The 26,851-nt window shown below is 34.2% G+C and overlaps 1 protein-coding gene across 1 annotated transcript; it reads left to right on the plus strand.

The window, feature by feature from the left end:
- The first annotated feature begins 3,280 nt into the window (after nucleotides 1-3,280).
- LOC126840307 (LIM/homeobox protein Lhx2-like) lies at nucleotides 3,281-26,821 on the plus strand. The gene is made up of 5 exons (XM_050575961.1): nucleotides 3,281-3,585; nucleotides 13,732-13,987; nucleotides 16,222-16,598; nucleotides 24,475-24,746; nucleotides 25,418-26,821. Exons 2-5 carry the CDS (start codon nucleotides 13,755-13,757, stop codon nucleotides 25,589-25,591), a joined length of 1,056 nt encoding a protein of 351 aa, XP_050431918.1. The 5' UTR covers nucleotides 3,281-3,585; nucleotides 13,732-13,754; the 3' UTR covers nucleotides 25,592-26,821.
- Nucleotides 26,822-26,851: the final 30 nt, after the last annotated feature.

Raw genomic sequence — 26,851 nt, forward strand, 5'->3', positions numbered from 1 at the left:
GCTTTTGAAAACATGACCAGACAAATCAAATAATATACATATTTTGTGAGGGTACATACTTAATATTTCAACAGCAGTGTACCACTATATTATACATATATATTAATATGTATATACAACGTCTCATAAATCGTCTTAATGCGTTTGTTAACACTTAATTTGTTCATGGCCCGGTCAAGGCCAGTACTATGTGGCATTATGACTCTTTTGCTCGAGGGCATTTTTTATCGACTCCAGTCTAAAATATCAAAAAAGCAACGACAACCGTTCCTGCTTAGATGTACATAGTTTCTAATACAATATTGTATGATAGAATGTGTCCCACACACACAAGTAATATATTTTAAATTGTAATATACTTTTTTTTGAAACTCGGATTGTTGTAATTCTCTAAACCGGCACTGTATGCTAACAACCGCATGTATTTATTTTTCTATTAGTTTATAGACAGAAGAATAATAACTATTAATAAAAAAACGTGCTGGCGTATATAAGATGAGTTTTAATCTAAGACACGGCTTGGAAACGCACAACGCCATCACTTACCCGAATTGAATTTTCGGCCCTTAAGGTGTGTCTATATATTATATATTTTAGATACTTTATTTTGACATAACGACTTGTGCCCTTACTCTACTTAGAAAGTGCATTTATTATTGTTATTTTTATTTTTTTAATAGCAGAAAGCTATACACAAGCTCAGTTCATCGGTACGCTTTCGAAATCCTTCTGTGGTCCTAGCAGTGATCATTACCGGACGTTGAAGTATTATATTATTTTAATGACTCATCTAATCACACGGAGCACCCGTTCTCCGAATTTCTGTCAAGTATTATTATTATTTTAGTCAAGAGCTTATTATGTCGGTTACATTTTTTTCTCTCTCGAACAAATGATATAATAAAAGAAATAATAATAAACAGAACAGCGAACGAAGCATACAACAGATAAAATAATAATTAATTAGCTCGGATAATCTCAATCATGGGAAAATAATCTAAAAAAAATTAATGATGCTAATTTAGTCAAACTTGTTAGCGATATATAAAGATTATGTATTTATTTAACTGTTACTACAAATGTCATCCCTTTGAGAACACCGAAACCTGCACATAGTATCACTTTGATCTGTTCTAAGACAATCACTAATAAAATATAAATAACGGTTGTGTAGTTATCGCTCCAGGGTTTAGGCTATATTGAAAATCTCAGTAATTATGAGATGGCAAGTAACAAAACGGATATTAACCAAACGTTTCGATCATTGTCGGTATCCTATAGACTATAGAGACTCCAAGGTACAACTATTAGTACTTATAGGAAAAAATCGACACATTCGACCTTAACCGGTGTTGATTTTTCTCGAATTCAACTATGCCGGCAAGAGGTCGCTTTTCGCTTTCCGCTTCACATATATAAAATACATCATACACGTATCAAGTGAAATTATTACTGTACCGGATAACCGTTCTCAACAAATGTGTATAATTAGTAATTACTAATTAGTGTACACAACCCGTAGTGCGCATTAAGTACTATATTATTATATGATAATTGTATCTAATAATAACAGCATAGCGTTTCCTAAACGAGTACAAATTATGCACTTTTCTGAATTAAAACGTACTAACTCGACAAAAAAAGTTTTCCCTAGATTGTATAAACATACTTAAATGGTTATGGCGGTCCGGTCGCTTATTTTTTTTTTTAACTTTATCAGAAATTCAAAAAATGTCCATTGTCCTGAAAAGTAATTATTTTAGTATATGTGTTTAATGTGTTAGTGTTTGCACAGTGATAGCCAACATAATATTATAATATGTTGTAACTCAATTTTTATTGACATTTACACGTTGAAAAATGTTAACCACCAAATTATAGAAGCACAAAAAATGATTATCATAAGAATTAAAGTTAATGTTGATGGAGACTTTAAGTGTTTTCAAGTACAATATAAGATAACGGCAATTCTTCGATAATCGAGATGATTATCATGTTATTGTGATCTATAAATTCTATTAATACAATGCGACAACTATATATTGTATTATTATAATGATTAGTGCATGTATTGTTGTATATAATATGATACTATTGTATTATGATCGTACTAGTTTTCGCGCGTGCTTACATTCTGTATTCGACAAGCGTGTAAAAACACTTGTCAACCGTTATCACCAAAAAACCAAAGCCAAAACTTGCTTTTTGTTGAAAAAAATCTTATCATATATTATCAGTGTAAAATAGACAAAACCGAGAAAAAGGTACATATACACCATTATAGGTACAAAATTGAAAACACGGTATTTCAAACACCTTTTATGTATTAACAAAATTATTTAAACTAAAAAATCACAAAAACAACGTACCTAAATATTTATAATAACAATAAACGAACGCATTATATTTAAAAAAAAATTCCCAAGAAGATTTTCGATCAGTTGATTTTTAAGAATCTTAAAACGACAGTGAAAATAAAAAAATTTCCTTAAGCATGGGAGGAGGACTGAACAGGATCTGGCCGGGCCCAGTGGGTTAATTTACAGGAGGCCCACAATAAAAAAAAAACGCTATTTTATTACTTTTAGAACTGGCCCGCGAGACACGAAGAGTATAATATTTCAATATCGACCCTATAACGGTGGGTAGGACTGGAAATATTAGAAAATCCCCTCACCTTATGCCGTGTGAAACACAAACAATTTTGTGGTCTAATTTCAAAACTAGGGGTGCTAAGCCCATCCAAGCTTCCATCCAAATTGCGCATGTATGCCTATTACAGAATCATTTTCCAGCCCATCCACCTGATTTAGTCCGCCGGGTGGCGAGTTATACTTACAAGTCGTAAATATTGGTACTTTGTCGGAGCTATAGGCTAGCTATATGCACGTATGCGGTTCGGTCTGTAGAATCGATATATTATTATAGTGTACAATATGTGGAATGAGTTAGGCGGCTCGCGGCGCGGTTGACGACGGGGAGAGAGGGGGGCGTCTACTAGTCGGTGGACGTGTACGGAGGGAGTGAAGGAGGCGTGGTCCATTTCTCCTTTAACCACTCCTCCCCTTCAAACGGCGGCCGCGGCCGCGACAGGCGCGCAGCATCATCTCCTCGCGGCGCCGCCGCCACTGCTACTATAGAATAATATAGAATAATATTTCACGTGCAATACGTACGGACGTTAGGCGGCGTACGACGTATTTTCATTTTTTCGTGCACACCCACCACCCGCGCAGCCGTCGCTTAGCGCACACTTGTTTTTCGCCGCCGCCACCGCTTTCGACAGACCGTGCGCGTTTGTGAGTGTGTGCGTGCGTTTCGCGTCCAACGCCGTCGCGGTTCCGGGACGCCGCCGCCGCCGTCGTCGTCGTTCCGTTCCGTTATAATATCACAACCGATCATACGCGATCGCCGTATCTGTCTCCCGGCGCTGTACACCGGGATCGCGGCCGCAATAAATATAAATAGGATCCGATATTGTTTGTGTTGTGCAACTGACCAAACGCCGACGGTCCCGCAATAGAGCCTATATATGCTTATCGGTCGAAGCCCGGCGGCAATTGCAACTAAAATAAGGACACCGTGGTAAGACGATAATTGTTTTTTTATTCGCGCGTTCAAATTCATAATCTCCATCTTTTTCTCTTCTCGCTTAACTGTTGCTAAAATGTGACTAGAACAGCTCAGAACAGGGTTTACATTTAAATCTCAATAATATCTTATCATATTATGTTTTGAAGTATATAACGTTATAACATTAAAGCGCAGCCCAACTATGGACACACTACCAACAATGTGTTTTGTTTAGGATTTTGTAATTTTGATATAAGAATATACACTTGTTGGATAGAATTCGGTACTGCGTTAACGAACTTTTTGAGAATACATTTTTCTATGCTTACTTCCAATATTAACTCAATAGTAAGTATGAGCTCTACGAACGATACGCAGATTACGACAAGGGATTTTAAAATTATAATGAAATATGTATTACTCGTACATGTATGTTAGCGCCACATTAGACTTTTCCTCATAACAAACCCGTTAAAGATTTAATAATATACATTATCCTTATTATCCTAATTCAAAATTTTACTTTTTCTTCTTACTTTTAAAAATGTTGAATCAAGTGTACAAATGACGGATGTCAATTTATGACTTTAACGAATTTAACATTTAGTTGTTAACATAGAAATCATACTATAGCGATTGGACTGTTCAATTTTAATGAGCTGATAAAATTATTAATTTTTGGAACAAACTGACATATTAAGTTATATATATATATATATATATATTATATTCAAACTTAAATAGTAAATTATTAGAGATTTTTTTTTGGATAAGCAAACCAGCTCATGTTTTAAATTGTGTACAATATATAAATTAATAAATATATATATATATAATTTATTTGCTATTTTTAAATAAACGTTGGGTCTTTAGGTATTTAGTATCAACGAAAAATTTGCAATTTTAACACAATGTAATACGTTAACCATAAGGTAGCATTAGAAGTTAAAATTATTCAAAAAACGTGTTATGGGTAAACAGGTCTTTAGCAGAAATCGAGTTTCTTTGATTTGGGTATTGCGTTTGATGACGTTTCATTTTGTTTTTTTTTTAATTTTTTATATTTTGGTGGCGCATTTGGTACTTTGTTTTAGATGTTTGAACTCAACTCTGGTCCACATTTAAAAATAAACATGGCCGTGGGTAGAGGTTTTAATAAATATATATTATATTTTATGAACACATTGGCGTTTATATGATGATACTACGCTATAAAACCCCTAAACACTTTATTTGAGTCAACTAAACAGCAACGTTAAGTGGACTACCGTCTACCACGTTAACCAAACGGGTAACCCTACTTCGGCTCAAGTCCAGATTACATTTAACCAGTTTCTCATTTCCATTCATTTTCTCTCTAGTTTAGCCCTTTCTACAAGCGTAAAAAAACATTATTTTTTATAAAGACAATGTTGAAGATAAAGTGAATGATGTGTGTTCACTATTGAGAGTTTCCACTTATTAATAGGTGACGTATAACACTTCAGTTGTGGCGACTAACTTTTATACAAACAAAGAAGTATTTATAAATTACTTGATCTTTTCCAAAATTTCAGTCAAAAGTAAATAAGTCCAAACCGGTATCATTAACCGCTAACAATTAAGTCAGGCTATTTGTAGTTTACAACATACAACACTAATCTCCCTCGTCCCTCGGTCTAAACGAACTTGATTTAATTTCGAAAAAAACCCAAACGATAGGGCGCAGGCGGCTTGTAGACTCGACCAGCGATTTTACACGGGGGCGTGGGGCTACGCCCTTTTTTCTATATCGTACTTGTATCGGCTATATATATTGTAAACATATTTATTTATATTAATCCAATAGTGCCATATCGGACAGCAAGCGATCAAACAAAAATTGTATTATGATTCTTGTAAGCCATTGTTCTATTTGCGGACCGATTATTAATTATTTAAATGTAATTGTTTAAGAGCTCCGTGTAATGTATAAAAGACATATTACGTAATTATAGTTTGTCTGGTGACATATAACTACAATATTGTTACAAACCCATAGCCGAAAACACTTGCGTGTAATTACAACGATAAAGAATAACAGTATATAAAATCGATAAATGTCACTAACGTTGTCGGCATGAGTCATATTTCGCATACACATTAAACAAAACAAAATTCAGATAAGAGTAAATTGTATTAAATCCATTTGTACACGTCAGTTTTAAGATCAGGGCAACGCGTTTCATGAGATTCATTATCGATTCAAACGTTTTGTTGCGAATCACTAATTTCAGATCGGGTTTGTCTTATTTATATTGTAAACCGTAGTTTAGACGCGATGACAACTATTGCGTGAATGCAGTGACTGAGAAGTCATGCAAGTACAGATATGATTTGTCAACGTGAAAGGAACCTTAATTTTTTTTTTTGACAAGCGGATGTGATGAATACGAGAGATATTATAGAAAAATAAGTCGGTGAAAACGTAAACGGCGTGCGCTAATTGGTCCCCCAAGTCTATTTCTAAGTATAATACAATGCAACTGCGCAAAGCAGTCAGGAAATATAGGTATGTGTATGTACTCTACGATAATATTTTCTAAACTCGGATGAAAGATAATCGTCGTATACCTTTTTGAGAACTTCCACGAACCGAACGATTTAATATAGGTAATATAATATTTTTTTTCAAGTCAGATTTCCTTCGTGAAAAACGTTTTTTCATTATATTCTAAGTGGAAAAACGCGTGCAGTCGTTTCCCAAAGACCATTCTAGGGCTATCTTTGGAACTGCACGCTGGTCCCGTAGTGCCTAATGGGACATTTAACTATTTAAGCATCTAACCTAGCCTCTTTTGGTCGCCCTAAAAGATACGTTTAGACGTCACAAAACAAAAATACGCAATAAATCGTTTCTGAGAATTTTCCCAAGAATAACATGTCAATGTATCTGTTGTGAAAATTAATAATATAATGTTATACAACAAAACAATATTATAAGTTTATGTATGTAAAATTACTACGTCCAACAACCGGGTTCAGATACAATATTGCGTTTACATCTGATCTGCCCAATCTAAACTGTATAAAAATGTTTTACTATTGAATAATTAACATACTGCGAAACGACAAACGGATTCTTGATTCTTCAATAATCTTGTTTTTTTCTTAATCGTCCAGGGGTTGTCGATGAAAACAATATATCTTTGTACTTGCTGTCGTCAATATATTTTTGGAATCGACCTTCGTGTGGTATATAGGACTTGATCATCGGTCGAAGAACAGCTATAGCTGTTATTGTCCGTCGCCGCAGGCAATACTAGTTTTGTACTGTATACATGCTCATTCCGTATGCTTCTAGAGTAAGTATATTATTGCTCTTTATTTTTTTATATACTATAATTGAAACGACCAGCAATTATGGATTCCGCTACATCGCGTGCTCGGCGAGTCCGTCGCTACCGACAAGTCCACAATGGAGAGGCGTACATTTTATGAATTAGTTCTTTATATGCGGCAAATACTTAGAATAGGATGAAAAAATTAATCACTTCGACAAATTGCGCCGAGCGTCGCGTCTTAATGAATTGTCGGTTTTAATTACTATTACACCGGCGACGACGCGAGGTAAAAAGTAAAAACAATACATTATACGTCTCTGATATGACGTATAATATATTAACATTAAAACTACCTATATTAAACTGTAAATAAACTATCGGTATGCGCATCGACAATTTGTCAATTAGAGAAATCACTTTTTCATTACAATTTACCTATGATTTAAAAAATTATTCTTGTTTTGAGTTTTGACTTTGATCTGCTTAGTAAAAGTCTAGAAATAATTGTCACCTGTTATTTTTACACAATGTTTACATTATGTCTAATAAAGTACCGGTACTTATTATGTAGACTTGTACAACTCAATATAATTTATCTACCATTTATACTAGGATAAAATAGTTGCTTACAGCTTGTACACTTCTATGTTGAATAGACTTATCACATAATATAAATCCAAAAAAAAAATATAGAAGGCAAATTCGGTACAAGTATTCTGGTATTGTGTGTAATGTAAGCCGCACTGAACCATATAACGCACATCATATATGAGGGACTTTTAATCGGCACTGTGTTATCAATTCGAATAGAAATTATATATTTACAATTTAATAAAATACAACTTATGAGCTACGACATAATAATACTATTGACTGGTATATTGGATATTTGCCGGCTCTTTGAAATTCCACACGGTCCGTATATACAAATTGTGCGTTTCCGTCGCAGTCATTTCCGTCAGTAGACGTGGCCGCCATCGCCGGCGCATGGCTCTTGTATTTTGAAAGAAAAAAAAATCAGGAAAAAAGTCAGGTGGGCGGGTTAAGGGTATGAACCGTTTAGAAGAAATCGTCTGCTGTCCGCACTCCGCGCGAGTCTTATACATACACTGGCTTATGTTTCTTTTGTTTCTCGCCGATCCGATACAATAGCATTACATTGTGCGCATAAAAACGTACATGCTATACCTACCTATACACGAGTGAGCGGTTTTTCTGTCCGAGTCCGCTGTGGCTGTGTCATCGAATTTTCCAAATAAGTCGAAACCGGTCGCCGCGAGGAATCCAGACCGCAATGACCGCGCTTGCCCATCCATATTATATATATTATATACACAGCCGCAACAATGGCTTTTATTGGTCAAGACTGGTTCTGTCTCTACTATAGTGTGTACATGTGTGTGAGTATAGGTATGTTTGTATTGTGAGTACCTATACACGCCGTCTTCGTACGGCGGTCGTTTCACCTGCGCAAAAGTTTTTTTCCCCTTACAATATAAATGTATTATTATATCCTAGGCCGTATATTATTATATGCGTGCTCGGCGGGTATGTATGACGAAACGAGCCGCTCGGTCGGGTCCACGCACAAGGCGGTTTTACATGCATAATAAAATAGAAACGATAAAAAACAGAAGAAAAAAGTTTATGCCGAGAAACCCTTTTACTATTGTATTATATGTAGGCATATGCGAGTCGCCGTGCAGGCGAAGAGGAACAGGACGACGACAACGGTACATGATGTACAAGATAAAGAACGACGGCGGACCAATAATAATAAAAATAATAATAACAATAAACAATATAATATATTATGCAAATACAATATGACACACGTGGGGCACCGCCTTTCGATTGTACCTATTTATTCGCCACCATATTGTTTTGTAGTTTATTTACATGACTTAAGAGATACCGCTTTTATGTACAATATTTATTTATTATAATATATGATAATAATAACAATATTAATATTATCAATTCTCGAGCACACACAATACTAAATACATACACTACACATTATATTATAAGTTATGACCCTCTTAATAGGACTTTCATTGAATCGCTTGATACGCCACAACATAATAGTAGATATCGGCTTCAACGTTCATCAAGAAGCTACACTGTAAGTAACAATATTATATTACAGTTATATGCTAAATTTATATATTATAATTAAACAGAACGGTATAATCTAAACGTGCGTGCACCGGCTAAAGCGTTAGTCCGGAAAGGTGTTGTTGTTTGATGTTGTAATTAATATAATTATATTATTACTATAAGTCGGAGGTATAATATATAATATACACCGGTTTTGTAGCTGGTTATTTGCCCGTGATCGTACTCAGGGCCGTCTTAGGCCCTTGGGCACACAGAGTTTGGAGATCCTTTAAGAACCCCCCCTCCACCAAAACAAAATATACATTTTATTATTCGAGGCCCCCACGTGCCATTAGCGTAAAGATGACACTGTTCGCACCTGAATAGAATTATAAAGTTCTCAACCGAATACTCGTTAGTCTGTGATCCGGATCCTCACTTTTCTAGTATAGGTACACACAGTGGCCGGGTTATTTTGTATACCGGTTGGCACAGCTCTTATGTAACAGTATTTCGTCCAGTTTTGATCTACTCTATAGTTGTCTATTTTGTATAAATTTATCGACTAGTCCGATTTGAATGATCATAACTTATAATTTATTAACCATAATTTATAATTTTATATAAAATAATATATTATAAGGTTCTATGTCACTTTGTACGGTCGTGAATTAAAAATGCAAAACGCGGACGCTTTGTACGGTCCGATTTTATTGAAAGTTTGTACAAATACTATTATTAAAATTTGAATTATAGATTCAAAAAAATGTATAAATATTTACTGATCACAGTACTACAATTTAAAATTACAATAGAATTTAAAAATTTGTAATTAATTAATTTTCTTTCTTCATTCTGGTTAAGTAAATTATATAATTTCTGTCAAAGTATAAAATGAGAGGTTATACGCATGATAAATTTCAATTAAAATGTCGTTACTAGGTAAAAATGCCAATGAAGTAACATTTTACAATCTTTGAAAATTTTTTCGTTTTCTTTGTAGAATTTTGCTAATCTAAGTTGTTGAAGTTGTCTTCATATAGACTGCCATAAATGGAAGAAACAATCCTGAATCTCGACTCCACTAAAAATTCTATTTATAACATTAATTTCGCTTAACTCTAAATCTACTACAATTCTTTCAGGCTTAAGAGGATGTTATACATACAATTTTCCACCGTTAAAACATATACCTCCGCAGAATACCTAAAATACCTCCATTGCAGCATATTATCAGAAAAGAAAAAAATCCAGCCTAATTAATTTGGGACCGAGATTAAGGAAACGATTGCCAACCCTACTTGTACGGGAAAACACGAAGAAGATTATTTTATTACTTTGTTTTGTGTACAAGCAAAAAACACCTACCGGAGTGCTTATTGCTTTAGGGCAGATTTAACACGTTTGTCTGAAGGTAGTCCCTTGTCACTATTGAAACAAAAATAAAATATAAGAAAACACTATAAACTTCATGTTTTTCCCCACTATATTCTTAGCGGTTTATTTATTTATTTAAATTATTATCATTATGAGTGTTTCGCGGGCACCATTAACCGTGTGCGTTATTTATAGCCCAGCGGCGTTGTCGGTTTTTAAAAAACCAACAGGTTCGGTGGCGACGAAAAAACATAAGTGGGGAACCGAAACACATATAACGTCAAATTACTGATGTATACCATAACGCCCCGTGCGAGGGTGAGCGAGGTCGTCGGTAATTATAATATTATTTCTTTCTACTGTTTGCTTGTATCACGCGCGCCTTTATAATTTTTTTTAAACGCATCACGCCAAATGATACGTGTAATTAGAAAGCCGTCTCTCACTCGCTCACTCTTTCTCGTCTTTCTCACTCGCCTTCTGACAATCGCGTTACACGGAGGGTTTTCGTTTTTATTTTTGAACCGTGGCCAAAATACATGCACACGTCGAGAAGGGACTAAAAAAGCAAGAACTTTTTTCTATCTAGAATAAATGACTCGTCGCTGTCAGGTTCCGATTGTAAGAGACGCGAGGGCGCAACGGAAAAATATTTTTATAAGAAAACCTGTGGCCGTTAAAGTGGTAGTTTGCTCGACTTGTGTGCAGCTATACAGGATGCGATTTTAGTAGAGCTACAAATGCTGGTTAGATGTGGTTAGACGAATGTTTGTAATATTATTACATATGTAATCAAAGATTACGTTAGATGCACAATTAAGTACCGCAGCTTTACTGGTTTCTGTAATCTTATGTCATTAAGAGGTACCACACCATCACAATATGAAGTGCATAGCACAAGCCAGAGTATGACGCGCGGATAATTAAATTTCGTTTTATTACATTAGACATCTCAGAATAGAACCTAGAATATTTCTGATTCCAACCCTAAAAAAAAAACTATGACAAAACTTTGAAAAATATAATATTGGCTTTTACTTGAAATAATGGATTTGTGGATTAAACACTTCTGGCGCTACACGGAAAAAAATACATAGTTGGTCCAACTAAAATTATAGTTAATATAAGGACACAATACATTTCTATTTGGAATAACTAAATTAATAGTTGGCCCTACTAAACATTTAGTTATTCAAACTAAAATAAATCATTTGTCGTAAGTTTTTGTGTACAATACTATTTTCTAAGCGTTTCCAAAATGTTAAAGCTTTCGACTATTACAAATAAAACAAGAAGATTAAAGAAATAACTAGTTTTACTTTAAAAATTACCGATGCGAGGTGCCCTCTTATAGAACTCGGACCTAGAACGAATATAATTAACACACATGTAAAAAGATCTCGTATAAAAAAAATGCGCCATCCGAATTAGAGGGTCTTATTAGGTATAATTGGCTAGAATAGCGTGATGTCTTTTATTTTTTTATTAGCTGTTATTCGCTTATATTCCTGAAACTACATAATAACTGTTGATGTAAAACCGGAGTAGGCTGCGCATTAATATTTTAAATCCTACAAATTTAATAGTCTTCAATAATCTTAATAGTGACCGCTAATTATAAGACTAGTTCTTGAAACTAACAAACGTGTGTTAATACGTACCACACAGGGATAGGTATTAGAATTTAATTAACTACATAACATATTATTTAGTAGATAACAGTTAAATAGCTTGTACAGGTTACGATTTTTAATAGTATTAAGACCCGCGCATAGGTATCCAATAAACACCTTGTATAGCTACTAGAAGGTTAACTTATGCCTGGGAATGACAAGTTCAATATCCTAAGATGAAAACTTGATAAATTTGACCTGATGAAGATTATATTACATATCTTAGTTTCTAATCCATAACACTAAATGACATTAGAGTGAATTCAAAAACTAGAATGCGCCTTATTGGACTTTCTAAAAAAACGCGAATACACTATAAACACTTCAATAGTTATTATTAAAAATAATAATTATCTTTTAAATAAATGACGATATTTAACTTATAATTGAGACGTAATTTATTGAAAACATTATACTTAATTGTCCATAAACAGGTTAACACAATCAAATAAATAATTTTTACATTTTTCCCTAGAAAAAATAACGTTAATAATATATACCTATTATATTATACGCTAGAAATGGGAATTATGAAAACTATATTTTAATTTTTGTCGTTACTGGTTATGGTAATTTTTATAATAGATTTATGATTAATGTGTTACCTAATAAAAATATAAAATATTTGTCACCTCAACTATTTTAATTTTACACTATGTATTCATCTTAAAACTTCTTTTAAATTTCAAACCGTCTTAGACATTTTTTTTTTTTGGTCATACTGTGTATCTAATGTACAATGTATATAAATCTTATAAATAAATATTTTCAGAATACATTTTACTCATTTCCAATAGTTTTAATGCTGATATTTTTATTTGTATTTGTAATTTTATTTCATAAATACCATTGTTATTGATATTTTGTAATACGTATCGGTGCATAATAAATTAAACGTCATCGATTAAAGTGGTGAGAACCAAAAAGGGCTAAAGTGTTGTTAATTCAGTTTTACGGGAGAAAAAAATAGAACCATATTTTCAATGTGTTCCTATATCGAACATTTTTGAAAGTGTTTTAAGTGATTAAAATCTCGCAAGCCCCCCTGGAAGCTGGCTCAAAACTTAATTAACGAAAACTATAACCTTAACTCTAAATGGACTGATGAATGGAGACTAAATAATCCCGACAAATTTAACATCATTGAAGAACCTATAGAAAGGGTTTCGGGGTTCCAACTACCCCGGAAGGAATGGATGACCCTAAATAGACTTAGGACTGGCCACGGAAAAACGGGAATAATGCTTTATAAATGGGGACTTAGAGATACACCACAATGCGACTGCGGACATGACACTCAGACAGCCAATCACATCGTGGAAGAATGTCCAGTACGAAAAATACAAGGCGGAATGAAACATCTTCATAAGGCCACAGCAACGGCAACAAACTGGCTAACCAATCTGGACATTAGAATTTAAGACAATGTAAACACTAACCCGACTTCATTATTCAATCATTATACATATATTTTATCTACTTAACTAATTATTACTGTATAGGATCCTACATTTTATCAATTTATATATATATTATATTCATATAATCTATATCATTTATTGTAATATTTGTTGTTGTTGTGGTATCTATTTATGTTGTTAGTGTTGGATTTAAACCATACGAAAATAAATAAATAATCCGCGCTGACGATCATTGACCATATACGGATTTACAAAATTAAATTTATTGTTCTTGCTGTTGTGTAGGTCATGCGCTGTGGCCGGTTAATATGCTGAAGGAGATCCGTAGTCCGGGATTGGAGTCCGGGTCGGAGCACGGCAACGGTGGTGCTTGTTGCGCCGGTTGTGGCAGATCCATCGACGACCGGTACTATCTGTCTGCCGTGGACATGTGCTGGCATATGGGTTGCTTGCAGTGTGCCGAATGCAAGGTGCCGCTGGATGCCGAACTGACGTGCTACTCGAGGCACGGCAACATTTACTGCAAACAGGATTACTTCAGGTAAACATTTGAAAAAAATGATTCCGTGATATCACAACTTGGTTTATCCGCCCTCTTCCAAACTTAAGTCATACTGTTTATTTATCCACGACCGATTCGTCCGTACCGAGCGTTTGACCAATTGTTTGCTTCCGCGCGTTCCCTCCACGTTTTAGGTAGACTGAAAACGAAAAAAGTATAATGGCAATAACAACAGCAACAATAATAATCAACGAGATATACTTTGTATGTAAATGCACGCGAGACGCGCTACACAACAACAATTACGGTGCCCTAACCGATTTTAAGTACTCCAACATGACTACTGGATGCGATAATAACAATAATTATTGTACGCATTGTTCGGAAGCGCTATACTCGACCACTCTAATTATTTACCACGGCTCCGAGTTCCGGTCGAGTACTGCCTGTTTATATGTGTGTGTGAGGAACCTGGCAATTATAGTACCCATCTACTATTCTCGTAATGCCGACGTTAAATAAATGACGGAAAAGATTCAATTTAAGATAAGGAGGGGAAAAAATGTACAAAACGTACTATGATATAATTACATCGTATCGGTTACAGAAACCGAGTACGTATAATAATTATTTGTCTTCGGGTGAACGACGGTTCAACAGGTCTGACCTGGCCGACAATATAAATATAATAAGCGATCAAACCCACTATGATAACACTATGATACACGGGATACTCGAGACTAATCGGATTCCTGCGATCGTACCAATTTTGAAGAACATGGCGCGTGCACGGGCTTAACGACTCGTTCAACGGGAATACAATACATATTGTGTAGTTTAGGTGCAAATCATTTCAAGTTGTCTAAGGGTAATAGGTAACTACATGGTGAACTTAAGCCTTTTCGACGAGAACTTAAAACTATACTATTAAGGACTTTCGAAAAATGTTTTTCGCTTACAGTTGTAAATGCAGTCTAGTCTTATAGATCTAATTGAAAAAAACCTGAAAATGATATTCTTAAATGGATGAAACAAGTTATGAAGTTTTCGACACCTCCACACCTAGTTATTGACATATTGGAGAATTCTAATCCATATGCAATTTTAAACTAATTCCTAATATAATACTATTTTCCTCGAGCACAAATCATAATTTATTACAAGGCTGGGCAAGTTAACGATTTATATTAAATTATAAAATAAAATATCGTGAATTCAGTAAATGTCGAAGGCTTGATAAACTACATACGGCCGTTGCCATTTGCGCGTCAATTCTACTTGAACTTTACATATAGATGGCACAAACGGTCATTAATTAATACTAACAGGTATTTACTTAAGTAACGAATTATTTATTTCTATATTTTTTTTTTCTTACTGTTATTCGTAACAAAGATTCGCTCACCTTGGGTCGATAAAACCGCTCAAAAACTCGGTAAACGTGATGCTTTGATGTTCAGCCTTGCTTTGTTGTAAAAGAGCGTGATTTCGCTAACCGCATAGGCGATCCCAGTCAAAATGTAAATCCGGAAACAGCGCAGGTCGTTTGGTCGCGACCCGTTGCAATCACGGTGGTTTGAACGGGCACAATAACTCGACGTGCGCGTGTCGTATACATCATAATTCACGGTATATTATACGGCGACTATTGTCATGATATGTACGTATAGTTTATGACGCGATACTTATAATCCCATAGAGCAGGGCACGCGTCGCCCGTGTACCTGCCGGCCTTACTAACAAGGACTTAAACGACGGTGGCGGAGGAGAGCGGCACCGCGTGCACCTGGGTCCGCTGCACGTGTCCGCGGGGGCCCATTGTTGTTCGATATCAATCCCACAACGACTTACATCGGCCGAACGGGAAGAGTCCGACCACGGATCTACCAGGTGCCCACTCGCCACGCGCGTCCTGTCCAAATGATTTTTGGCTAGATAATCTCCAAAAGCGGCGGTCGTCGATTCCTGGATGTATCAATAAGGGTGCGCGGGGAGACAAAAGGCCGACTTTTATGAGTAATTGCTATTGACAAAAGAAAATCTAGTTAGGCACAGTAACCGCGACCATACAGGTGTTCATAATACATCCCTCTAGGTACCTACATAACCAACAGAAACCAATTTTATAGGTAAATATATATATACAGGCTATACCCATATATATAAATGGGAAACCTGAATGGTGTGCATAGAACAAATATGACAAGCCTAAGAAATCACCAACTACATCGTTTATTTTTGACATTAATTATCTTTTAACGTGCCTTTTTCAGACTCTTTTCGATGAAACGCTGTGCCCGCTGTCTGGCTGGCATCAGCGCCTGCGACCTGGTGATGCGAGCCAGGGACCTCGTGTACCACGTCGAGTGTTTCGCCTGTTACGCGTGCGGTGCAATACTGTGCAAAGGCGACTATTACGGGATCCGCGATGGAGCCGTGTACTGCCGGTTGGACTATGAGCGACTTAAGCACAGGGACTTGTGCGAACTGGAGCCTATGTGCAGCCCACCCCGAGCCGCGGGTCACCACTGGCCGGCCGCTCACAAGGGGAGGCCTCGGAAAAAAAGAAACGTCCAGCTGTCACCGATGACTACCGAGTGCAACGGTCTCACCGAACTCAATGTCCTAAGGATACCGCAATCCACTCTGGGTAAATTTATTTATGTACTTTCTACCTAACCCATACAGTATGGAAAATACTAGCTTTAATACACAACGAAGCATTATACGTTTCGTAGTATGATCATTTGATCGTAAGATATGTATCTCATTATGCTTATGGAACAATTCTTGATAAATTATAATACATTCTAATAAAATTAAAAAATATATTTATATGGTTAAAACAGTAGAGTATTTAACCATTACCGAAATAGTTAAAACTAAATTTCTTTTACTTGGTTTAATAAGTGCTTACACGAATTGAACTCCAGAATCCGGGAGCTAACTCATTTAGATTAAGCAAAATCTGTTTAAACCTTACACGTAAAGTAGTTCATAATTAGATATAGAATATCATTATGCGAAAATTATTACTCATTGAAACTACTACATTACCGTTCCAAAGAAAACTCGCACAACATAGTGTTATTATAATTTTCATAATTTGTGTAAATTAAAATCAATTAAACCTATTTATTAATAATAATCGGTTTTCGGCGGTCATTAAAAGAGTATAAATATTCATGCGGACCGCGAATTAGACAAATTATTACAAATAAGACTGCAACAACTGTAAATCGAGAGAATTAGTTTTAATTTTATCATGGCCACATTTGAATAATTATTCTACCAGGGCGGTAGTTGCAGCATTATGATTCAAGTCGAAACGATCAAAACCGACGCTTCGAACAGATCGTCATCTGCGTTTATAGTTTACCGATGGAAGCCAGTATATAAGGAAAAACACGTTTTACCTTAAAAAAATCAATTTGCATTCGACAGATTAGGTTGCCTAAAGTATATATTATTATTTACCTGCGACGGCAAATCATAATGACCATCTGTATTTACCTGCCCGTGTACTCGGAAGCATCTTTAATGGCGGTCTGATCAACTCACTGGTGTTGTTTGTTCTTATAACATCCTAATCATTTACATTTTCTTCGTAATTGTTGAAACTACGTTCAATTTGAAGTCGAGACGCTTTTAATTATTATTACGAATAAATCTACCACAGTTTAACTGCAGTCAAATTGTTTTTTTTAACGGCGATACTTAAAACCGATACAATGATAAAAATCCTAGCAGGTACTTTTCCCAAAATTAATTCCAGTGTTACTATGCTATGTCAGCTCACATACATAAATCACTTTGTTTGGCAGTATTCCAAAAATAAAAATAAAAATACAGATAAATCGGGTTTAACAGTTGAAATAGATCTTAGCCAGTTTTATTGCAATCGATTTACCGCAGTTTGAAGGCCGATCAGAGGCCAAAGGACGATTTGATATTATATTAGTTTACAAATATCGCTACTATGGAAATTAATCGTAATGCACCTGTAGAAATGCAGTTTGACAAAAAACCAAATTTTAATTATTAATAATCCCTATTGGTTTTTCAAACTAACAAATGATTTTGACGAAAACATACCTTGATAAAAGACAAAAATATAATAATATTTTCAAGATGATAAAATTATGTGTAAAAATAATAGTTATATAATTATGTATAATTTTATTAAAAACTATTACACAAAAATAATATAGTAGCTAAAATGTGTAAAATTAAAACTATTAATTTGACAAATATTTTGCTTGTTACAAATAATTAGTCATAAAACAAAAATTTTTGCATAATAATAAAATCATACTTAAAAAAATATTATAAATGTTTTAATAAATTTGTAATTGTGGTTTTTGTTGAATATATTCCATTATTAAATGTTGCAAATAAATTTAAACACACCACCCGCTGGCAGTCCTTAGACATTTATTTAGCAATCACCATTTATAAATGTATAAATATATATTGTTTAGTGTATAATAAAATTAATTTAAGTGTATTAAAAAAATATAAAATAGATACCTTCATTTTTTATATCTAGCCACGGCTTTTCATTTTAACGATTTAATACTAGTTCATTTAAATAATTTGGTTAAAATTTTAATTTTTACTACTACAATAATTGTATAAATTATAATCGTTATAAAGTTAAAAAAAAACTTTGAAACAACTTCATCAAATATTAACTGAACAATAAAATAATCAAATACTCACAAAATAATGTTACCTGAATCATGTGCTTACAAGTGCTAAAAAAGAATAATATTATTCGCTTGTAATATAAGCTTAATGTTGTTTCTATAACTTAAAAAATATATGTACCTATTTTAAAATCAATGGCATAATAAATATTAATTATGTTCCTACTATACTATTATGCATTATGTATCTACATCAATAAATATCTGTATATGTAGTTAACTGTATATAGTTAACAGCACTGTCATAACAAGTTTATTTATTGATAATAAAAGTAGTACCTATGATAAATTATGTGTAAAAATACCATGTTAATAAAATCATTATAATATATAATAAATAATTGACCTACAATTTATAAATTAATAATAATGGATTTGATACATGTTTTACTTGTTGTTAAAATAATAATTGATCATATTAAACAGTCCAAACCTATATCTAATATTTATAATTGAAGTATAGTTTTTTATAAGGATATTTTAATTTAAATCATAGCAACCTATATTTTATCTGTTGTTAGCCATGCGATGTAACATTACAGTTTACCTCACCAAAACACCATTTATTTAATTAACGTAATAATTATTTATTGAAATTTGGTTATCGACCAGTCGTATATAATTCTACTTTTAATAGGCAATTTGCCTGAAGGTTACTGTTAGTTTTTTTTAAATTTACCCCTAAAACTACCCTTTTTAAAATAACTTTTTTACTCGAGCGTTAAAAACAATTTTTGATAATTTTTATTTATTAGTGATTTTATCTGAGGTGTTTTTTTGTTAGAAACAATTATTATTTAATAGTAATAATGTCTGTACAATGGTATTTGGATGTAAGATATTATGTTGTAGAAGCTCGATAGAAAATAGTTTCAGTATTTTATTATCTAGTATTATTTGAACTAAAAAAAAACCAAGATTTTCTACACGACTAGATCGCGTTATCCCTTTGTAAAATATATAATTATAAAACGCGTTAAACGAATACATTTTCAAATAGTGTTATATTATATTTATTATTTAGACGAAACGCAAACGCACTCGGAACGGTAATTTATCAGACTTAACAATAATTGACTCGCGTACATAATAATTTATCGGGCTTTAAAAGCGGTCGAGTCAGACCAACGGGCGAATGACACTAAAGCATCGAATGCAATTTGTTGGCTTGGCGACAAACGACTAATTGATAGTACAGTATATTCCTACCACCCATGCCAGTGTCGGAAAGCATTGGCCGAATGAGCAAACCGCAAAAACAGAAACATCCTTTTTTGATTATCTCTCTTTAACTCTTTCTCTCCCTCCGTCTATATGCTCCATAATATACACACTCACACGCTGGCATATTATAAATCACCGAGGACGGACGTTGGGAATAATTTAACGCTCTGAAACTCGTGTATATGTATATGTATATAAAAGACTCGGATATCGTGTGCTCGCCGCTGGCCGAGGACGGACGTTGGGTGGCGATAAATACCCACACACAACTGCCGGTATGTATACATATAATATAAACGGAGTTAGATTTAAGTAGAATAAGAAGAGAGGTATAACAATATATAGGTACATGTAAATATATATATATGTGTCAGTATATTTTTTATTTAAAAAAAATACTAAACTGAGGTAAAAAAAAAAAACACACACACACAACGGTGGCTAAGATACAAACCGTGTCGCTACTCCGGGAGACACACACGATTTATATGCGAGCACACCATAAACACACACACATAGATTTTTTTTTTACTTTTCATTTATATGTATATGTATATATATATATATAGGAGAAATTCAACGGGGATAAATATTTTATAATGCCAGCTTGTGTGTGTGTGTGCGAGATGAGAGTGGTGTTGTCGCGCCTCTAATTGGACGGCCGGGCACACCCGCGCGATACGGCCACCCAAGACAGTCGCCTTATCGACTGTATGCCGATCGTCTTGGTCGGTAGCCGGCCACCGCAACCCCTCGTTTTAAAATTTAAATAGTATATTTATATACTTGCCCATACGGTAATAATATTGTTATCACTTTTAGTATACACCGTTCGTTCTCATCCCTCGCGGCGAGCCCTATAATAATAATATTATTATAGGCTATAGCACTACCCGTGTTTTTTTTTCTTTTTATAAATCAGGCCTCTCGGACCTTTTTTTTTAGTAGGACCAATTAAAAAACCCACATGAACATTTATACCTTTTTATTCAAATACATTACAATATTACGGTGTAGATGGGCTACCGCGGGTAACGATATAGTATAAAACATAACAATATAATTATAATGTACCAAAATCCGAAATCTTGATATTCTCACACGCCGAACCCGACCGTCCGCGTTAAATAACTCAATAAATATACTATTATCGCGGAAGGTGATCCGTCTCTGTTTTAAATTATAATAATATTTAAACGAGTATAGTGGCACGGTTAATGCCATAAAATGTAAGCCTATATGAAATGGTAATTAGGTGTGTAAATACTTTAAGGTTTATGATCCGTTACAATAGTAGGTATTTTTCACACAAAACCAAAATGTATAAAGTGCTCGTTTGGCATACAGTTCAACGCGTACATCAGGAGAATATGATTGATTTAAAATTAATATACAAAATGATAAAGCAAGCTAATAATATTATCGCACCTATGAAGTATACTTTGTATTTTATTATCGAATTAGAATTAACGATTTTAATAATATTATTAAACTAAATAATTTAATGAACTTTTTTGTGGAATTTATAAAATCCAAAGTAGTTATATTACAGTGATAAAATGATATACATTAATACCACGTATGTATAGGTAATTTAATTTGGAAATGATAAATAAGTGCGTTAAAAAAAACCAAAAAAAAACAATCTATTAAGTATATAGTATAATAAACATGTTTATTATACATAATTCCCATAAAAATATTTATACTTTACTACTAAAAAGAAAAATTGTTGGGGCTTAAGAAAATGTTGGAAGAGTAATGCTCTCTTAGATCTCATTTACTACGCCTGTGATATACTATAAAGTTATAAATTCTTTGAATACACAACTATACATTTTTAACCACCCCCCTCCCATCCAGAAAAAAATGTACTTACGCCACTGCCTCTATGCAATCCAAGACGGAATGTACTAATTAGATATACCTTAGGTCTAATTCTCAGGCACGCATAAGTAAAATTGCCAAAAAAAAACTTGCCCGGATTTTCATTTAAAGTATACAAAAACACAATACAATATTGTAAAACTCGAAATTTGCACGAGCTGTCGCATTCTTTTTGACATTTAACGTGCCTATACTTTAGTCAACGCAATTATCCTTTTACAAATCACCATAATAGTTTTGCACCATAGTGTTGCGCCGCTCGTGTGGATTTCAATAAATAAACCGTCACAGGCCGTATATAATATTATCGTCATAAATGGTGTTTGCTCATTTTTCTTCTCCTACATTACACTATAACCGTTCATGTACGCATAACAAATATTGTTCGTAGTTATGAAACTAACGAGACGTGGCTTTGAACTGTTCTCGTCCACACCCTTCTTGTGGCCCGAGCAAGTCCAATATTTGCCGTTGTGCAAACTCGCAAGCATTCATAACGCGGTCGTAGGCGATTCAAATCGACATAACGCAACAATAACGCTGTGGAGACACATAAATTATACACGGGCGAAAGTGCCGAAGAGCGTAGGGAGCCGTCAACGAGCAAAGGAGTTGACATGTAAAACAGAAAACACCACCTCCGAACGATTTCCATAACGAGATGTCATTGAAAAAAAAACCTTGAAAATACCATTTTTTCCCTTTGAAACCTTTGCCCTACCCTTAGCACTGTTTTTCCATTTGTTCGGTGTTTCTTATGTGTATTTGTGCTAGTCATATTGTATAGCCGTGTAGTCTGTCCGGGGCCCATTAGCCGGCCCGACCCCGTTGCTGTTTGTACCGTCGCCTAACAAATGTTTTCTTTCCCAAGCACACTTTTGGCGCGCGAGCATTGTTTACATTGGATTATAATATTTTCACCAGCGGCTATACTATACTACAGGGCTCACGGTGGAAGGGGGACCTGTCCGTCATTCGTCACAAAAGCACGCTGTGTATACGTTTTCGTAACCAGTGTGAAAATATTGTATACACACACACACATATGAGTATAACTCTTACGTTTGTTGTTGCCAGTGAAAAGAACTTGGAGAGTGTGTGAGAGAGAGAGAGAGGAAGAGAAATGTATATACAATTTAATACATACACGCATTCTGGCGAACAATGGACGCCCCCGTGCCATCCAGATGTCGATACTAGGTTTGCCGGAGAAAAGGGATGGGGAGGGAATACCACCGAGTACACACTCGGCATAATAGTATAGGAACTAGTTACATACACGGTGGCCATGTGCGACCGTTTAAATGACGTTTCCTGCAAGACTCCGATATGAGCATTTACAACATAAATTCGACAGACCGCATAAATTATATTTTCAAATGTTACAAATTACAGATAGACATCAGCTGTAAGTATTATAGAACCGGTATACATATTATATAGTGTACCTGAATTGAATTTCGCATTATACACGGTATCCTACTCTATGCCGTAATATTAATACTTGTTATAATTCTTATGTTACTTTTTTTTTTCGTCAAAATATTGATGTCAAAAAAAAGTTACAAATTTGCTCATGCAAATTAAAAATTTATATGAAACCTGTATTTTTAATTTAAAATATATGGAGACATTTTTTTTTTTTGTTCAACACGCTCAATTCTGGTACTGCAATAAAGTTTGCATAATTATAATATATATGTGCAAAGGCTATGCGGAAAGGCAATGTACGCACACAAGGTGTTTTTGGCGACAATGTAGCAATATACACGCATGGGCATCCGGCCGATTTTTAATAAAAATTATAATTAAAATTTTAACTCACGTTTATTTGATGTCCATCGTACAATATTATATACCATGTCGCTGAACGTTGTGACATCGCAGAATATAAGTATACAAACATAATATTATGTATTTTATTTACCAATTGTTTGAGAGAAAGAACCCTTTCTTATGCAATTAGATTGAACAACTGGAATAAGAAAAAAATTACCGTTCAATCGTTCGTGAAAAATAATTTAAAAAATACCAAATCAGGGATGAAAATGTGGTGTAAAAATTAAAAATGTGTATTTTATATAGAACTACTATTCAAAATAGAATTTTCAAGAAAGACTTAGAGAAAGTTTTAGAAAGTCCCACCCCTAATTTTAAGCAACATTAAATTTTTCGGGACGATAAACTGCAACCAGAGGTGGTAAAAGCTTTAGTCCATTTCTCCAGTATTTTTATATTTTATAGATCACCCTTATAATTTATTACCATCAGCAGTTTGAAGTGAAATAAAATAGGGTTCTATATAACTCTACATTATAACAACATAATTGTTATAACAATAATTCAGTAGAGTAGAGAAGTATGGAAAAGCAACATCAGACCTGCCGGAAAACTTTATAATCTTTTACAAGACTTGCTCCTAACTGCCCGACCGTGTCGGGCAGTTAGGAGCAATAATAATAATCAATAAAAATAATAGTCAACAATATTGACTGAATGACAATAGGTCTTCTTCTAGTGTACATTTTATGGATAACAATATGTCCGTTTGAACTAGTTGTTAGTTCGAGACTAGTTTCAGACTAGTCGTACGCCGTTCTAAAGGCGGTCGCCGATAATAATATACGAACAATAAAATGTTTAATAATCTGCAATTTTTTGTTTGTAGTCGCTTTAAAAATAATAATCGTTATTATTAAATCGCAGAAGTCATGCAAGCCACGGACCTATCGTCGTCGATGGAGTCGTTGACATACGAGACGTCCAGCTTGTCTTCGCCGACCAATCCGTCGACGGCCGGCGCAATGTCACAGCAACACCACCAGCAGCAGCAGGGCCGTACTAAGCGTATGCGTACTTCGTTCAAACACCACCAGCTGCGCACTATGAAGTCGTACTTCAACATCAACCAGAACCCCGACGCCAAAGACCTGAAACAGCTGGCCCAAAAGACCGGCTTGTCCAAACGAGTACTACAGGTACACGAACTATACGCTGATAAAAACACAGCACCTATATCCATACATTTATATAAAATAATAATTATATATCATGTACACCGGCGTCTGAGCGTTTCAAAAAGACCCGTGTAATTTGTTTTAAAAGCCCAGAAAAAAAACAATATAAAACAAGTATAAAAGGTTGTTAAAAATGTACCATATTTAAATAAAAAGTTTGTGTAAGAAGACCAGGGATGTTATTTTGACTGAAAATACACTTCAGTGCTACTATGTAGGTTTGATGAAAAAAACTACAAAAAAAAATGTATTATTTGTGATTTTCTATCACTAAAAATAATATAGTTCTTATAAAATTGCAACACAGTTTGTCGTTCTTTAATTTATTTTACGCATACAAGTTCATTTTCAATTTCGTTTTCAAACCGTATATTCAAGAAAAACATACAAAAATATCTAGCTCTGGCGTACAGTATTTCTTTGGCCAGCGCCCAGCGGTATCATCAAAATCTTAATGTTTTTAAAACAAAGAATTTTTTTTTAATATTAATTAAAATATCCAATTTCGAGTAGCGGTTGGTCATTATTTGATACAGATTTGTGTACGATGTGATTGAATTATTTTGAAAACTTTGCATTACAAATATTTTTTTTTTATACTAGTCAATGACTGTTGTTGTTTTATGATCTAGGTGTGGTTCCAAAACGCCAGAGCCAAATGGCGGAGAAACATCACAAGGCAGGAGAACAATCAACTGGTGGCCAGTTCCATTTCCGGGCAAAATCAATCGACGCCATCCGATCCCGACCTCATCCGGGGACACACTCAGGGTTCGCAGGGTCTCAATTTTGTTGATCTGTTTTGAAACCGTCTTTGTCCGAACGGCGATTTCTTGTATTTCAATTTTGTAACAATACAATAATATTCAAAAAACCTTAGGAGAGAAAACCCAATACGCTTACCAAATATTATATTAAATAGATCCTATTAGCGCGACAAAACACGTAAAAGTATAGTGTTCCTCAAACGAGAAACCACTTGTCCTCTACATAAATAATTATTGTTATTACTACTTTAATTTAAAACTATATTCTTACTATCGTGACTCGTGCACCTCTGTGCTATAAGAAACGGAACAGAGCGTACAGATTTATGCGCGGTATGTTTTTGGCACATATCTTTCGAACAAATATTATACTTATACTATATACTATTACCTATATATCCTGTCCGTAATGGGAGAGAGCTTTTGTTTTGGCGGTATAACAGTTTTACTCCACCGTATGGTTTGTTTCTAGGATTTATAGTTATTATTATTACAAATAAAGAGCTTCTGTAATGTTTAAATCGATATCATATTTTCTTACATCTTAGCATTATTATGTATTGCCGGAACAATAGTAGGTAGGTACCTATATTGTCGAGACTCAACGATGAGTTGGGCGTTAAACCAAAGATTATGCGTTGTATTAAAAGCTTAAGAAAATTATGCCACATATAGTTTTTGTATTTCACAAATCGTACCTGTAACGAAATCAAAACATTTACACCTGGGACACTTGCCTAGGTCGTAAGTCTATGTTTTGTATCATGGCGCTAAAGCCGTAATTACGCCACTGCTTTACTGTCGGAGTCGTGTTGAGGGTTAGGGGAAACGGATAAATTTCCAGTAGTTATATTATTATAATTGTTTTATTTAAAAAAAAAATTGTTGAGATCAGTAAATGAGGAACTGCTGTCTATTATTGCATCTGAGTACACACGTCTTCAAAAGCTCTCTCGTCAAAATATTCTACAAACTTTTTCTGTCCACAACGCTATGTTATATTGATCTTGTCACGTTCTAGTCAAATTATTATTTATTATATTAAGGTTACTATTTATTAATAGTATAGATATACGTAGACAAAATATTGATGTGTGTATTAGTTGAAATAATTATATTATAATTATATTAGCTATGCGTGATTGTACAAACGCGTATTTTGTTGGATTTTTAAACGCGACATCAACAAAGAAATAAAAATGAACATCTATATTATGGTTATTACTGTACCTAATATTATAGTATAATGTAAAACTCGATGTTAAAAGTATATTATTAAAAACTGTGTTTTATTGTAAA

The sequence above is a fragment of the Adelges cooleyi genome, unplaced genomic scaffold (assembly GCF_023614345.1).
Source record: "Adelges cooleyi isolate 19-005CV unplaced genomic scaffold, UGA_ACOO_1.1 ACOO_flye_CR_arks_rails_tigmint_CR_PRNA_376, whole genome shotgun sequence".
Classification (NCBI taxonomy): domain Eukaryota; kingdom Metazoa; phylum Arthropoda; class Insecta; order Hemiptera; family Adelgidae; genus Adelges; species Adelges cooleyi.